The sequence below is a fragment of the Podarcis filfolensis genome, assembly GCF_964270895.1.
Source record: "Podarcis filfolensis genome assembly, chromosome: 17".
Lineage (NCBI taxonomy): Eukaryota > Metazoa > Chordata > Lepidosauria > Squamata > Lacertidae > Podarcis > Podarcis filfolensis.
The window spans coordinates 9,311,073-9,325,434 of record NC_139621.1 but is presented as its reverse complement, the minus strand read 5'-3'; the positions used below and the strand labels follow the sequence as shown (position 1 = coordinate 9,325,434).

Sequence of the window (14,362 nt, the reverse complement as noted above, 5' to 3'; positions counted from 1 at the left end):
AATGAGGGGAGATGGCCCAAAGTTGTGCACGAACGCCATCACCCTAGCAGGGCCATTCCTGGGGGCTGGCAAAGTGGGCAGCCGCTCCCCCCACGCCACTGCGGGCGGGAAGCTCCCTAGAGCGCGGGCCGCCAACCAGTTGGCTGGCAGTGCACAGCTTCCCCTCCACGGCGCTGTGGGAAACACTCCCTAGAGCACGTACCTCTCGCAGCGGCATGGGGGGGGGGGATTGTGCGGCTGCCAACCAGCACGCACCCGCGCCACTATCCATGTAAAGCACGACCCCAGTTTTTTGACATGATTTCTGAGTCAAAAAACTTTGTCTCATACATGGAAAAATACGACATGTTTTGTCAGCAAGGCTCAGCCCCAGAATGTGTCTGCAATTTAAGATCCTAAGCCCTGGAATATAAAGAGAGCTTTTCCTCCCACAACCTATTCACACCCTCTTAGAACTTAAGGCACAGAGATTCTAGGACAGGTGACCACCTCTCATTTTAAGAAAAGTCTCTTCAAAATTAAGTGCTGAGGCCTGGCCCATCTGATCCAAGCTACAATAAGCCCAGCAGGTCTGAGCAAGGAAGGCGACCTGCTGGTCTCAGCAAGAGTTCAAAACAGAGCCCTCCTCACTCTTGGAAAAGCAGAAGCTTCTGCTATATACCTGAGAGGACAAACTTGCATCTTACCTGTTATGTACTGAAGTTCTCACCCTGGGCCAGCAGGGGGATACTGTAGATAGTTATGCAAATAAGGGATCGAAAGCGACATTCAGTGATTGGATAGTTTTAGAAAATTGTTACAGTTACGTTGTACTGGAGCTCTATATAAGCAGGCTGACTGAACCCTTCAGTTCAGTTCTGTCCTGGCCTGTGAATAAACAAGAGCTGTTTGAAGAATCGCTGTGTCGTCTGATATGTTCACCCACAACTTAACATTACCCTTTAGGCATTAGCACAGGGCAAGGGCAAAACTTGAAGGGATTTCTGCCTCTCGCTTTCCTACAGGCCAAGACGAAAGGCATCAAGGTGAACATGGGCGTGAAATACGCTGAGAAACATCAGCGCAAATTCCTGCCTGAAAAGCTGAAGGAAGGACGGAACATCATCGGGCTGCAGGTATGTGACTCCAGAACTTCCTGCTGATTTATTCAGTAGGGAATTCTTCCCAACAGAAGATAAATGGACTGCAAGGATGTCCCAAAGGACCATTAGTGTAGTCGTGCCCAGGGGCAGATTTAGGTTTGATGAGCCCCTCAGCTACTGAAGACAATGGGGCCCTTTATATGTCCAGCTGTCGTTTGCCAACAACAAATTGTTGCTGGTTTTTTTTTGTCTTTAATATATGCTATATGGTAATTTATGGACCTAAAGCCATTAATTATCTAAAGCCATTTGCACATGTTGCCACACAACCAGTCCATGCAGAATGTAGGCACCTTATATATAGAAATGAGCAAACCAGTGATATTTTAGGGAGCAGGCTAGCAGGCGGGGCCCATTACTTACATCATAGGAGCCTACACAGCACAAAAAAGTTTTGTTTTATTTGTTTCTTATCTTATATTTTGGAAATGTACATCCAGTTTCCCCCCCTTTAAACTTGTTTAGCTTATATGTAAATCCGGCACTGGTCATGCCAAACCTGGCAGCCACAAGTCACAGGAAGTAGCAGTAGTTTGGGAGGTGGAGGCTTGCAGATTCAGTGCATCCAACCAGGGATAGCCTGTCCCATTTCACCACCGGAGGCGAAACGGAATTGTGCCACTTCCTGTTGCAGCCACCCCACCCCACCCTGGAACACCTCCCTCTCTCTGAAACTCAGTGGTACCTCGGGTTACAGACGCTTCAGGTTACAGACGCTTCAGGTTACGAACTCCGCTAACCCAGAAATAGTACCTCAGGTTAAGAACTTTGCTTCAGGATGAGAACAGAAATTGTGCAGCGGCAGCGGGAAGCCCCATTAGCTAAAGTGGTGCTTCAGGTTAAGAGCAGTTTCAGGTTAAGAACGGGCCTCTGGAACGAATTAAGTTCTTAACCCGAGGTACCACCATATTCCAGTGGCAGCAGAAACAGTGACGGGGTGTGTGGGGCAAGGTGCTGCCTCTTGCACTTCCGCCACCTGAGGCAGTTGCTTAACCCTGCCTTATGGATGGGCCAGCTCTGCATTCCGCTCGAGCATCTCAAAGACACAGATGATAGCACAAATGTATGGGAAGCTGACTTATGAGCACTGCATTGCCACCTAGAGGCAGAAGATGATACTAAAGATGCTTTTAATAGGGGATTAGGTAGGGTTACCATAAGGGACGCGAGTGGCGCTGTGGTCTAACCCACAGAGCCTAGGGCTTGCCGATCAGAAGGTCGGCGACAGGGTGAGCTCCCATTATTCAGTCCCAGCTCCTGCCCACCTAGCAGTTCGAAAGCACATCAAGTGCAAGTAGATAAATAGGTACCGCGCTGGTGGGAAGGTAAACGGCGTTTCCGTGCACTGCTCTGGTTCGCCAGAAGCGGCTTACTCATGCTGGCCACATGACCCGGAAGCTGTACGCTGGCTCCCAAAGCGAGATGAGCGCCTCAACCCCAAAGTTGTCCGCGACTGGACCTAATGGTCAGGGGTCCCTTTACCTTTTAGGTAGGGTTGCCAAATGTCTAGAATTTCCAGAACGTAGTTGGCATTCAGCCATCAGAAACAGTGCCTGGGTGGAATCGCTTAAATGAATTTCCTTAAAAATAGCTCCAAAACTTCATTAATTTCTGAAATTTTGAAGAAAAAACAAAAACAAAAACTTTGGGCAAAACTAAAAACATTTGCCCCCTACCCCCAGGTTTTCACTTTTTGAAATATGGCAACCCTAGTTTAGGCATGTTAGAGAAAATCAAGCCCAACATTTGAGGGGGCTTGCCTTGGCTTAGTTGCGAAACCACACTGAGACAAAAGATTTGAGCAGAGCACTTTGGCTTCACATTATGTGTGAACATTGCCAATGTTTACTGGAGCAGAACTTAAAATGTAGCTTCAGTAGCTCTTGTGGAGGTAATTTTCTGGAATTTTGCATTAATAGTTTTTAATCATTTTAACTTGGTTGAGCAGCATGTGTAGTTTTTCTTTTTTTAAAAAAATCCATTTTTTTAAAAAAAGGCATAAATGGAAAGGGGTTTCCCTTTTTTTCAATTTTTTTGAAGCTGCAGCTGCAACATGTTACTGATATTCTTAAATCTACTGTTTCTGCTGGAATTCAAACAGGGTCAAATCCAAAAATATCAGGGTGTCAGAACAATAACAGAGCAGAACACAGGTACCAAAAGGGGTTATAATAAGGGTTATTAGCCAAAATAGGAAGGAGAACAGAAAACTGGGCTAAGAACAACAGAGGCCTAAAAAAAGAAGCCTTACTCTGTCAACTTTAGTTGCCAACAGAGCCGCACAACTTGCAGACTTAACATAAAGAATAAGAGAACAAGAAGAACAAAACGTTTATTGAATATATGGAAAATAATTGTGTACAGCTGGAAACGCTGGCAGCATTAAGACAAATGCAAGAGTGTAAAAAATTGGTATAGTTTTTGTAAAATATGCAAAATGAACCATGGAAAGAAATGAAGGAAAGTTATTGATAGGATGTAAAATGTTTATCTGAAATTGTAAAACAGAAAATTTAATAAAAATCATATTTTTTTAAAAAAGAAGCCTTACACTGCCTTACACTGATGCAATATGGCCAGGCTATTCCAGACATAATCTACAGGAATGTGATCGGAACAAATTACAGGAACCCCCCAGCTGTAAGATCTTCCTGAAATCTGGATGAAATCTGTGACAGAACCAGAAATAAATGGAATTCTACATTGTCTAAGTGACAGGGCAGGGTTGGGGCTTTCCGTCTGTGGGTAGCTGAATGGGGACCACTCTTCTAGGGAGACTTGGAGGAGACAGAACGACCAGTCTAACTGCCAACACTGTTTTTGCTTCCTAGATGGGCACCAACAAGTTTGCCAGCCAGCAGGGCATGACAGCATATGGCACACGTCGGCACCTCTATGACCCTAAGTTGGGCACAGACCAACCATTAGATCAAGCCACCATCAGTCTACAGATGGGAACCAACAAGGGGGCTAGCCAGGTAAGAAATGGAGGGGGGAACAAGAATAAATATGTGTGTTGACTATTTAGTATTCCAGCTCTAGCTGGAGTTTCCCCACGACTGCAATGGTGGCCTTGAAGGACTTCTCCTGGTGCCCACGAAGTATCTCTGCAACATTCCTTGCCCCCTACCCCCTTCATCATGAGGTGGCAAGGGGGTCTTTGTTTTTTCCTCCTTGAAAAGCTCAGAGCCGAAGGACTCTGTGCCACTCTTTCCCATTCCCTCTTTTAGCTCTATGTGCTTCTCAAGGCTCAGAGGGCATCCAGAAAGTTGAACCATAGGAATTGGAGCAACTAAGAGAAAGGTAGGGATGCGGGTGGCACTGTGGTCTAAACCTCTGAGATTAGGGCTTGCCGATCAGAAGGTCGGCAGTTCGAATCCCCGTGACAGGGTGAGCTCCCATTGCTCGGTCCCAGCTCCTGCCAACCTAGCAGTTCAAAAGCACATCAGAGTGCAAGTAGATAAATAGGTACCACTCCAGCGGGAAGGTAAATGGCATTTCCATACGCTGCTCTGGTTTCGCCAGATGCGGCTTAGTCATGCTGGCCGCATGACCCAGAAAAACTGCCTGCAGACAAATGTCAGCTCCCTTGGCCAGTAAAGCGAGATGAGCGCCGCAACCCCAGAGTCGTTCACAACTGGACTTAACTGTCAGGGGTGCTTTACCTTTACCTTTTTAAGAGAAAAAGGGAACCACTGAGGATGCAGTGGGTGAACTGGCCAGGGGACAAAAGAGTGTGTGCTGCAGGAATCAGAAGAATGTAGTGCCAGACAACCAGAAGGTGCACTCATAAAAGTTGGATCCAGTAAGATGTATTCTCTTGAAATGACATGTTTTCCCCAAGAGTTCACCCAGCCTGTCCACCACCAAATCACAGATCACATCTGTCTCTATTGGCTGCACTGTAAAAATCACAGATCCAGTACCTCCCAGTGCTTCCATGGTTCACATGGATACAAGGCACAAATCCTCATGGATCGGTAAGAGATTCTCAAAACCACCATCAAATCTCAGGTCACCTCTGTACCAACTGATGTATTCTGCAATTTATTGGTGGCTTTGTTGTCCTTCTTTGGGGAAAAAATCTATGAGGAGCCATTTACAGATAGGTAGCCGTGTTGGTCTGCCATAGTCAAAACAAAAAATTTTTTTTCCTTCCAGTAGCACCTTAAAGACCAACTAAGTTAGTTCTTGGTATGAGCTTTCGTGTGCATGCACACTTCTTCAGATACACTGAAACAGAAGTTGCCAGATCCTTCTATATAGTGAGAAGGTGGGGAGGGGTATTACTCAGAAGGGTGGTGGGAATGGGTGGTTGGCAGATAGCTGTGATGAGCCTGTTGACGACTCTTAACGACTGCAATAGGTCTTACAGGAAAAAGCAAGGGGTGAGAAGGTGAAAAATGGCTTTGTCATGTATAATGAGATAAGAATCCAATGTCTTTGTTCAGACCAGGTCTCTCCATGGTTTTAAGTTTGGTAATGAGTTGCAATTCAGCAGCTTCTCTTTCCAGTCTATTTCTCCTAACTAACTTAGTTGGTCTTTAAGGTGCTACTGGAAGGAAAAAATTTTTTTTGTTTTGACTATGAGGAGCCATGTTTCTGTGGTGCATTTTGTTTATACTATGCAATCTTCCAGTGGAAGGTTTGTTTTGATTGTGGCTTTGGTGGGATCCAAATTTAAGAGTATGTTTTAATTCTGCTGGATCTAACTTCTACCCAGACCCCATGGAAAAATAAAGTGTGTGTGTGTGTGTGTGTGAGAGAGAGAGAGAGAGAGAGAGAGAGAGAGAGAGAGAGAGATATTTCTTTGGGGTAAGGGAAAGTGTCACGAGGGAGCATGGGAAGAAACAGAGGAAATGGTACCCAGAGCACTCTCTCAACATTTCAAATGTGGCCACAGGGCCTAAAGTTGATGGCACCTGAAAGAGATGACAAAATAGCCTTAGACACAGTAAGATGGTGTAAAATCCTCAAAAGACAGTCCCAGTGTCCCAATTAGATTTTTTGCATTGCTGGGTTACATTCTTCTTCTCTGTAAAAAAAAAACCAAACCCTCATGACTCTGGGAAAGGCACCATCTTTTGCACTCTGTTTTGCATGCTCCCCCACCAAGTGGAACACCACCAGATTATCTCCACTACGGCAGAAGCACAACAGGCACACTGCAGTTGTTCTTAGAAATGTCACAGATGTAATGAAGTACAGCAGCGGTGTTAAGAAGAAGTCAATTTCTGGGAACAGCTGGGAACATGTGTTACTACTTGGGGATCTATTTATATATAACTGCCTGTCTACAAGAGCAAGGGGCATCCCTTGTGGGTTCTAAGCAACACCCCCTTGTGGACCATTCACAGATTACTGTGGATTGAGCACTTTTGTACAACTAGGTTTTTAGGCATAATGCAAAAATAAGGGTACTCTGCCAAGAAGAGACAATGCTGCTGCTCTTTGGGTACCGGATTATTTAACCAGGGATAAAACATTCCAAAAGAGTCCATGATTCTTTTTTGAGCCAATTGCCTTGCTTTGAAATGCTATCTTACAGCAGCCTTGGAAACATGTGAGCTGAAGTTGAAGCAACTTCAGGCCAGGCGGGGGCAGTTATCTCAAGAAGATACCATTGCCAGTAAACAAGTCCTAGCTTGTTCTTTCCTCATAATCCAGAAAGCAGGTACTGCTAATCTCAAAAGTGTTCCACGAGTACTTTCAGGTCCCCAAGAAGATCAAGGTAAACTCAGAAGAGCGATTTGAGGTATTTGTTGTCCTAGAAAGCCAATAAGCTCAGCCTTAATGCAAGGAGAAGATGATGAGGGTTGTTCAAAAAAGAAAACCAAAGTTTTGCTTGGCATCCCATTGGCACTAATAAAGTTGAACTAAGTACAGTGGTACCTTGGTTCTCGAACTTAATCCATTCCAGAAGTCCGTTCCAAAACCAAAACATTCCAAAACCAAGGTGCGCTTTCCCATAGAAAGTAATGCAGAACGGATTAATACGTTCCAGGCTGTTGAAAAACTACCCCTAAAATGCTTCTCCTCACCGCCCCAATCAGAGTGGTCTTTCCAGATCTCTCCCTCTCCCTCTCCCTCTCCCGTCAAAGCAGCTGGGCTTCAGAGCGCTGCTGGAACGCTTCTCCCCACTGCTCCAATCAGCCCAATCTCTCTAAAAACAGAAGCGCAACACTAAAAACAGAAGCTCAGGACATGTTCGACTTCGGGGAAAATTCGAGAACCAGAACGCTCATTTCCAGGTTTGCGACGTTCGGGTTTCTAGTTGTTCATGAACTAGGCTGTTCGAGAACCAAGGTACCACTGTAGCAGCAGAGAGTGTATGAAGGGGGCCTCATGCGAAGCCTGCTCTGCTTTCCATTCTTCTCCTTAAGACGTTTTACATTCCCAGGTTCACCATTTCCTCTCTTCTTCTTCCTCCTCCACCCATATCCATCCCTAGGCGGGCATGACGGCCCCTGGAACCAAGCGGCAGATTTTTGAGCCCGCCCTGGGCATGGAGCACTGCGACACCCAGAACATCTCCCTGCAGATGGGCAGCAACAAAGGGGCATCGCAGCAGGGCATGACTGTGTATGGGCTGCCGCGGCAGGTCTACGACTCCAAGTACTGCCTCACACCCAACTATGCCATGATCGGAGAAGATGAAGGCCAGTACAACCACAGCCATCATAACTTCTACAACTCAGAATAGCCAGCAGGAATAATGGGACAGACATAGAACAGAGACACCAGCACTTAAAAAAAAAGAAAAAGAAAAAAAGGGGCACTTCCCAAAGAGAAGATCCACCATCAGGTGGCTGTTTTCACCTGGGAATATAAGAAGATCCAGACAGTTCCCTAAACTGCTAACCAGCTCACTAGAGACTCTTCAAACCATGCCAAAGCCAAGTCTCCCCTCCAAGTCTCCACCACCGAGCCTTAAAAGCTTCACTTCGATCCCTTTCACGCTTTATTTAATGTATGACGTACTGCCACTACTTTTAAGCATGCACTGATGTGGCTCAAAGCCACTAGGATGGAATGTTACAGTAAAAATAATAATAATAATAATCTAATGGGTTGGGAGAAGCAAATACGAGGCAATGAGCACTCTTGATTTCTCCCTCTTTCTCTTTCCTGAACAAGAGCCATCAGTCATCTCTTCCCTGTGGCTTGTGGCAGCTCCTGCTGCTGCTGTTTTGGGTCAAGGCAGAAGCAGGTAATCAAAGGCACAGCTTCTGTTGGTGAACATATTGCCTACTTCACTCTGTTTTGTACCCTAACAGAAGCCGTTCTGGTACAAGCCCCATCATCCGCCTTGCTCTGTCTACAATCAGGTTAGGAGCAAATTGGCAAGCCCCCCCCCCCTGCCTACTTTGCCAGGGGTTCCAGTCATTTTTGCTTCCTAAATACTAACAGTTTGTAGAAAAGCACCGGTGAACTGAATCAGCCATTGGCTTCCTGGAAACGGAACGTATTTAGGTAGAGTATGTGAACTGCGGAGGGAGACTGTAGAAGGAGGTTGGATGCATCTAACCAGTAAAGGGGTATGTTCACAGTGTCTGAAGTTATCCCAAGATTCATGTGAGAGATCATTTGGTGAGAATTACACACAATTGTAAACCAAAGCCGTTCATCTTCTACATCTTCAGGGAGAATCTGGAAAATAACTTACCAGGTTATCAGTAATCTAGTCTTCACTAAAAAGGAGAGACAGAGAATTTACAGTCCTAATGGTTCTTGACTGAGCTCCATTATGCAGGCAACTTCCACAAAAACAATCTAGCGCTCAGAAATTGGAATTTCCCAGAAATGCATGGCAACTTATCCATTCCTCCTCCTGAATGCCTCTTGTTTACCAATGGGTCTCCTATCAAGTAAGCCACTTCCTTGCCATCAATCTCATTTATTTCCAGCACACACGCCCAATTTCATAGTAAATAACAGAAATCAAAGCAACTCCATGCACTGCAAGCGCATTTACACACATTCTGGAAAAGAAATTTAAAATTCCAGAGGTGCAGAACCTTCAATAAGGCTGGCAGAAGTGCCATGGGACTAATTCATGTTTGAAACTAAAATGCTTCTATTAACTAAGATTCACATGCTTCAAATGAAGACAAATGAATCACCTGCTATAAAGCCAAAACCAGTTTTGAGATAAGCCTAACCACGGAAGACCAAAATAAATCCCACTGAATTTACTTACACGAGTAAATTTGCCTATCACCCAGTTCAATACGCGCTCTGTAATCGATTAACTGCATGAATTTTAAATTTCCATATATCACATTTATTTCCAGCACACACGCCCAATTTCATAGTAAATAACAGAAATCAAAGCAACTCCATGCACTGCAAGCGCATTTACACACATTCTGGAAAAGAAATTTAAAATTCCAGAGGTGCAGAACCTTCAATAAGGCTGGCAGAAGTGCCATGGGACTAATTCATGTTTGAAACTAAAATGCTTCTATTAACTAAGATTCACATGCTTCAAATGAAGACAAATGAATCACCTGCTATAAAGCCAAAACCAGTTTTGAGATAAGCCTAACCACGGAAGACCAAAATAAATCCCACTGAATTTACTTACACGAGTAAATTTGGCTATCATCCAGTTCAATACGCGCTCTGTAATCGATTAACTGCATGGATTTTAAATTTCCATATATCACAATAGCCCTGAAGGGGGAGGGGAGGCATTTACTGTTATTTCCACCTGTGTGAGGACCAAGGAGGAATGCTCTTATAAGAAGCCCCCTGCCACCACTTATGGATTTATAATCACTTACATTTAAAAGCAATTTTCCAACAAGTCTCCTCTAACTGACCAAAGCATTTGATTAATCAGTTAGATTAGTTGTCCAAACATGGCAGTCTCGGTTTAAGGATTGGGGTGCTTAACTACCTGCGTGGCATCCGAGTTAGAACAGGAAAAAGCTCGCTGTCTTCACTAACTGCATCACCGTGTTGTCTGGTGGCAAATCTAGTGTTTAGCCGGGGGGCACTTGCTCACTGATTCACACTGTAGTTAGTATGTGGTACCAGATATTGTTACAAACCAACATTTGGGGGAAATGCCAAAGTCTATATTGCCAATGAAAGCAGCTCCTGTCTTTAAATCTTGCCCCTGCCCCTCACTTCTCTCACTGGGGTCAGAGGTGCTCTACATATTGAGCAGCTAAGACACACCCAAAAAACCCCACTCTAAAACATTTTTTTTTGTTATGTTCTGCTAATGACCACTTTTTAATTTCACTGCAGCACAATAAAAAAACAAAAAAACACTTTTCTAATATGATTGGAGGTCTTCCTTATCCCTTGGTCAGAGGTTTTCGACCTTTTTGAGTCCACGGCTCCCTTGACCAGCACCATTCTTTCTGTGGCACCCCTGTGGGGCTCAGGAACCCAGTTATGTCACCCCTTGCCTGCAGAGCTGGCAGCCTCTCACCCTCTTTCGAACACCCTTGTGGAGGATTCCTTCAGCCTCCTCTCTTTTCCCTTCTCATTGGGGGTCCTCCGGGCAGCTGCCGCCCCTGGTCTCTGATCTGCGCCCCCCCCCCCGCCCCAAAGAGAGGTGCCTTCTCACACTGCCCCACAGGGGCCAGGGCGGCATCCCCTGGGCAGCTTGTAGCCAGAGCTGCTGCAACAAACAGCCACACAAGCCTACGGGAGGCAGAGATGCAAGAGGGCATCAGAGGGGGGAGGGAAGGAAAGAGGGACAGAGGCCAGTGTTGCCCACGGCACCCCTGACCATCATTCAAGGCACCCCAGGGCACCATGGCACGCTGGTTGAAAACCACTGCTCTTGGTCTATGTAGTCCAGAACAATCTACTTTGGCTTACAGGGAATCTCTAAGACCTCCAGGCAGAAAGGACTTTTCAAACTCTGGAACCCAAGTGTATGCCAAGGATTGAGCCTGGGGGACCTTCTACGAGAAAATTCATGTAAAAAAGGGCAATTTTTAAAGTGCTAAACTAGATTTGACTCTGCTCTCTTCCAACTCAATTTAAAGCTTGTGTTTCTTTGCAAGTGTCTACTGTCAAGTGGAAAGCAGTCAGCCGACGATGCAGAATGGGAGAGAATACGCCTGCCTGGTTATGAATGTATTCAGTGATTTGTACCGCATTCAACGGCATAAAAATCCATGGGACAAATGGGCTGTCATTTTAAAATGAGCAAAGTTTCTAGCCTTTGTAGTTACAGAGAAAGCCTGAAAATAATGGGCAGCCTCTGCTTTAAGTAGAAAATTCAGATTTCTACAAAAAGGGTTATTACTATGCTGCAAAAAAAAAAATAAAGCATGTAAGCTCAAGCTATACTGTGTGAAGATCTAGAGCAGTTTAGAATCTTCTTCTGGGAACAGATAAACTCAAAACAAGTCTCTCGCTTGGCAGGTCTCAGAAAATAAGTACTGTACAAAATAAGGGAAGTTATGTTTCATTTGCTGTCCATGGGTTGGTGTAAGAACATAAGAGCTTGCCGAATCAGGCCAATGGCCCACTTAGTGCAGTAACCTGTTTCCAGTGGTCACCCAGGTGCCTATGGGAAGCCTGCAAGCTGAACCTGAACACAAGAGCTCTTCCCACACCTGTGATTCCCAGCGACTGCCCTAAAGAGTCACACTATCTCAGACAGTGGAGGCAGAGTGTAGCCATTGTGGTTAGTAGCCATTTGATAGCCTTTTCCTCCATGAATTTTTCTAATCCTCTCTTAAAGCCATCCAAGTTGCTGGCCATCACTGCCTCCCAGTAGGAGTTCCATAGTTTAACTATGCACCAGTACTTTCCATGGCGTGTCCTGAATCTTCCATCCAATCTTCATTAGATGGTTCCAAGTTCCGGTATTGCAGAAGGAGATAAACTTCTACTCACTTTCTTCAAACGGTCCACAACTTTTTACAGCTCTTATTCAACTTTTGTCTAAACTGAAAAGCCCCAAATGTTGTAAGCCTTCATCATAGACCAGTTGCTCTGTTCCCTTGGTTCTTTGAAATGATTTTCAGCTCTACAATATTATTTTTTAGGTGAGGCTACCAAAACTGTACAGCATTCCAAGTGTGGCCACACCATAGATGTGTTTAATGGCATTATGTTATTTGCAGTGTTATTTTCAATCCCTTTCCTAATGGACCCCCTAGCATGGAATTCAGCTTTTTCACACTGGATCAAAATCTTCTTTGAGGTATCCACTACGACCCTACGTCTTCTTCCTGGTCAGTCACCATCAGTTCGTTTACACTGAATTGCATTTACCATTTTACTGCCCATTCACCCAGTTTGGAGAGATCCTTTTGGAGCTCTTTACAATCTTTTAGTTTTAACCGCTTTTAGCAATTTGTATCATCAGCAAATGTGGCCACCTCACTGCTCACTACTAACTCTACACCATGTATGAACAAATTAAAAAGCACAGGTGCCAATAAGAACCCTTGGGGAACTCTACTTTCTGACTCCCTCCATCGGGAGAATTGTCTATTTATTTCTCCTCTGATTCCTATTTCTCAACCAGTTACTGATCTACAAGAGGACCTCTCTTATTCCATGTCTCCTAAGCTTATTCAGGATCCTTTGGTGACCATTAGGCAAGCATCTCCACTCCACTGGCTGGAAGTGACCAAACATGGCAACCCTTTACAACAAGGATAAAAAGGTAATACAGTATACAGGCGACTCTCAACTTAGGAGATTACATTTCGGGGGTAGTGTGTATAGTCAAAACACACTGGGTTCAGTGATGGGTGGGATTGTCAAAGTCTTTTTCCCCTGGACACCTGCCCCCCTTTATTTTAAATTGCATAAAGCTGAATGTGCAAGTTGGGAGTTACCGGAACTAAGCACATAAACACCTGTATTTGCATGAACAAATCCAAATACTTTTCTCCATGTCAAAGAAACCTACAGGGTACTTGGTTAATTTTACAGCAGTTTCTATTATATAGTCATTGGATCCAAAACGGATTGGATTCCCCAAGCCGACCTCCAAATAGGTGAATAGCCAATACTTAGTTGACACGTTTCTACCTCGCCTTTAAGACAAGACAGCTTCCAACAGAACAAGTCAAACACAAAAATCGACAAACGTAAAATAAAAAGGTGGTTGAGACCTCTGGTCATACTGTTCCATGCCACATGTCCTACAACCTTTATTGAAAAAGCAAGGTGACCCTGCCAAAGTACAAAGGTTACACAGAAAACAGGGTTAGTTGTCTGGGGGCCCTGATTACCCTAGAAGACTGTGCAAAGTCCCAACAGGTTTTATTTACTCAGTCTAATCTCTCACAGCAAACAAGCCCAGTCAGCTGATTTGTCACAAACACTCCATTCTGGTACTCTTGAAGTTCTCACCTTGGCCTGGAATGCAGCCATTTGCTCCGTTTTTGCCAAGGTCAATAGGAAAAAAATAGATTACTTCAAGAAGTCATGCTACTTTACAAAGAACAGGATATAAGTAATAATTTCATAATAATCTTTACCAGACAAGTTAAGTGTGATGGCCAGCTTCAGTAGATAGGTAGAGGTTCAATTCTCCACAACAGGACCTATCATTCTCTTTTGAGGAGAATTGGGTATTGTGCAGGAAAAAGACAGCCAGGATGGGCTATAGCAAGAATTGTGCTCTCTCTCAAAGTGATGCAGGGCTGCAGAGAATGGGAAAAGGCTTCTCTTCCAGCTTATAAATGTGGTGTTTAGCCGCTTGTCAAAATGTGGACATCATTCCTTTCAAGGCCAGGTGGAAGGCCACAGGGCCACCTTAAAACTTGTTTCAATGGCCCTCCAGTTGACTCTTCCTTTGGCTGAGAAGTAGGACGTGAGTAGTAGCTGGTCTCCCCAAGGCAAACAGGAGAGAACCCAAGAATATTTTCCTTAATGGTAGTTCAGCCTTGTGGTTCTTTGATTTCCTTCTTCTACGGAGCTCAGAATGGTATTTTAGCCCCACAGCATCCACGTAAAATGAAGCTGGGCTGAAAGAGGGTAATTTACCCAAAGCGTCATGGAAACTTACAGGGAATCGAAGATGCAACAGCCAAGAGTATCCCAGCACACAGCTTAAGGCACTCTTGTCTTCTTCAAAATGTGCAGCAATTACAAAACCGAAGACAAACACAAAGTTGCTATCACAGAAGCAGCTAACACAAAAAGCTGTACTGACTTCATATAATCCCAAAAGATTAACGTGGGACCCAACACAACACCAGCAGTAACAGAAAACACTGAACAGATGC

At 44.6% G+C, this 14,362-nt stretch overlaps 1 protein-coding gene across 1 annotated transcript in view; it reads left to right on the top strand.

The window, feature by feature from the left end:
- Nucleotides 1–8,227, top strand: part of CNN1 (calponin 1) — a 38,264-nt gene extending 30,037 nt beyond the window's left edge. Inside the window, exons 5-7 of the mRNA XM_083593753.1 lie at nt 1,005–1,115; nt 3,974–4,120; nt 7,594–8,227. Coding sequence (XP_083449879.1) covers nt 1,005–1,115; nt 3,974–4,120; nt 7,594–7,845 — 510 coding nt within the window. The 3' untranslated portion in view covers nt 7,846–8,227. The remainder of the gene's footprint in view (nt 1–1,004; nt 1,116–3,973; nt 4,121–7,593) is intronic.
- The last annotated feature ends 6,135 nt before the right edge of the window (nt 8,228–14,362 follow it).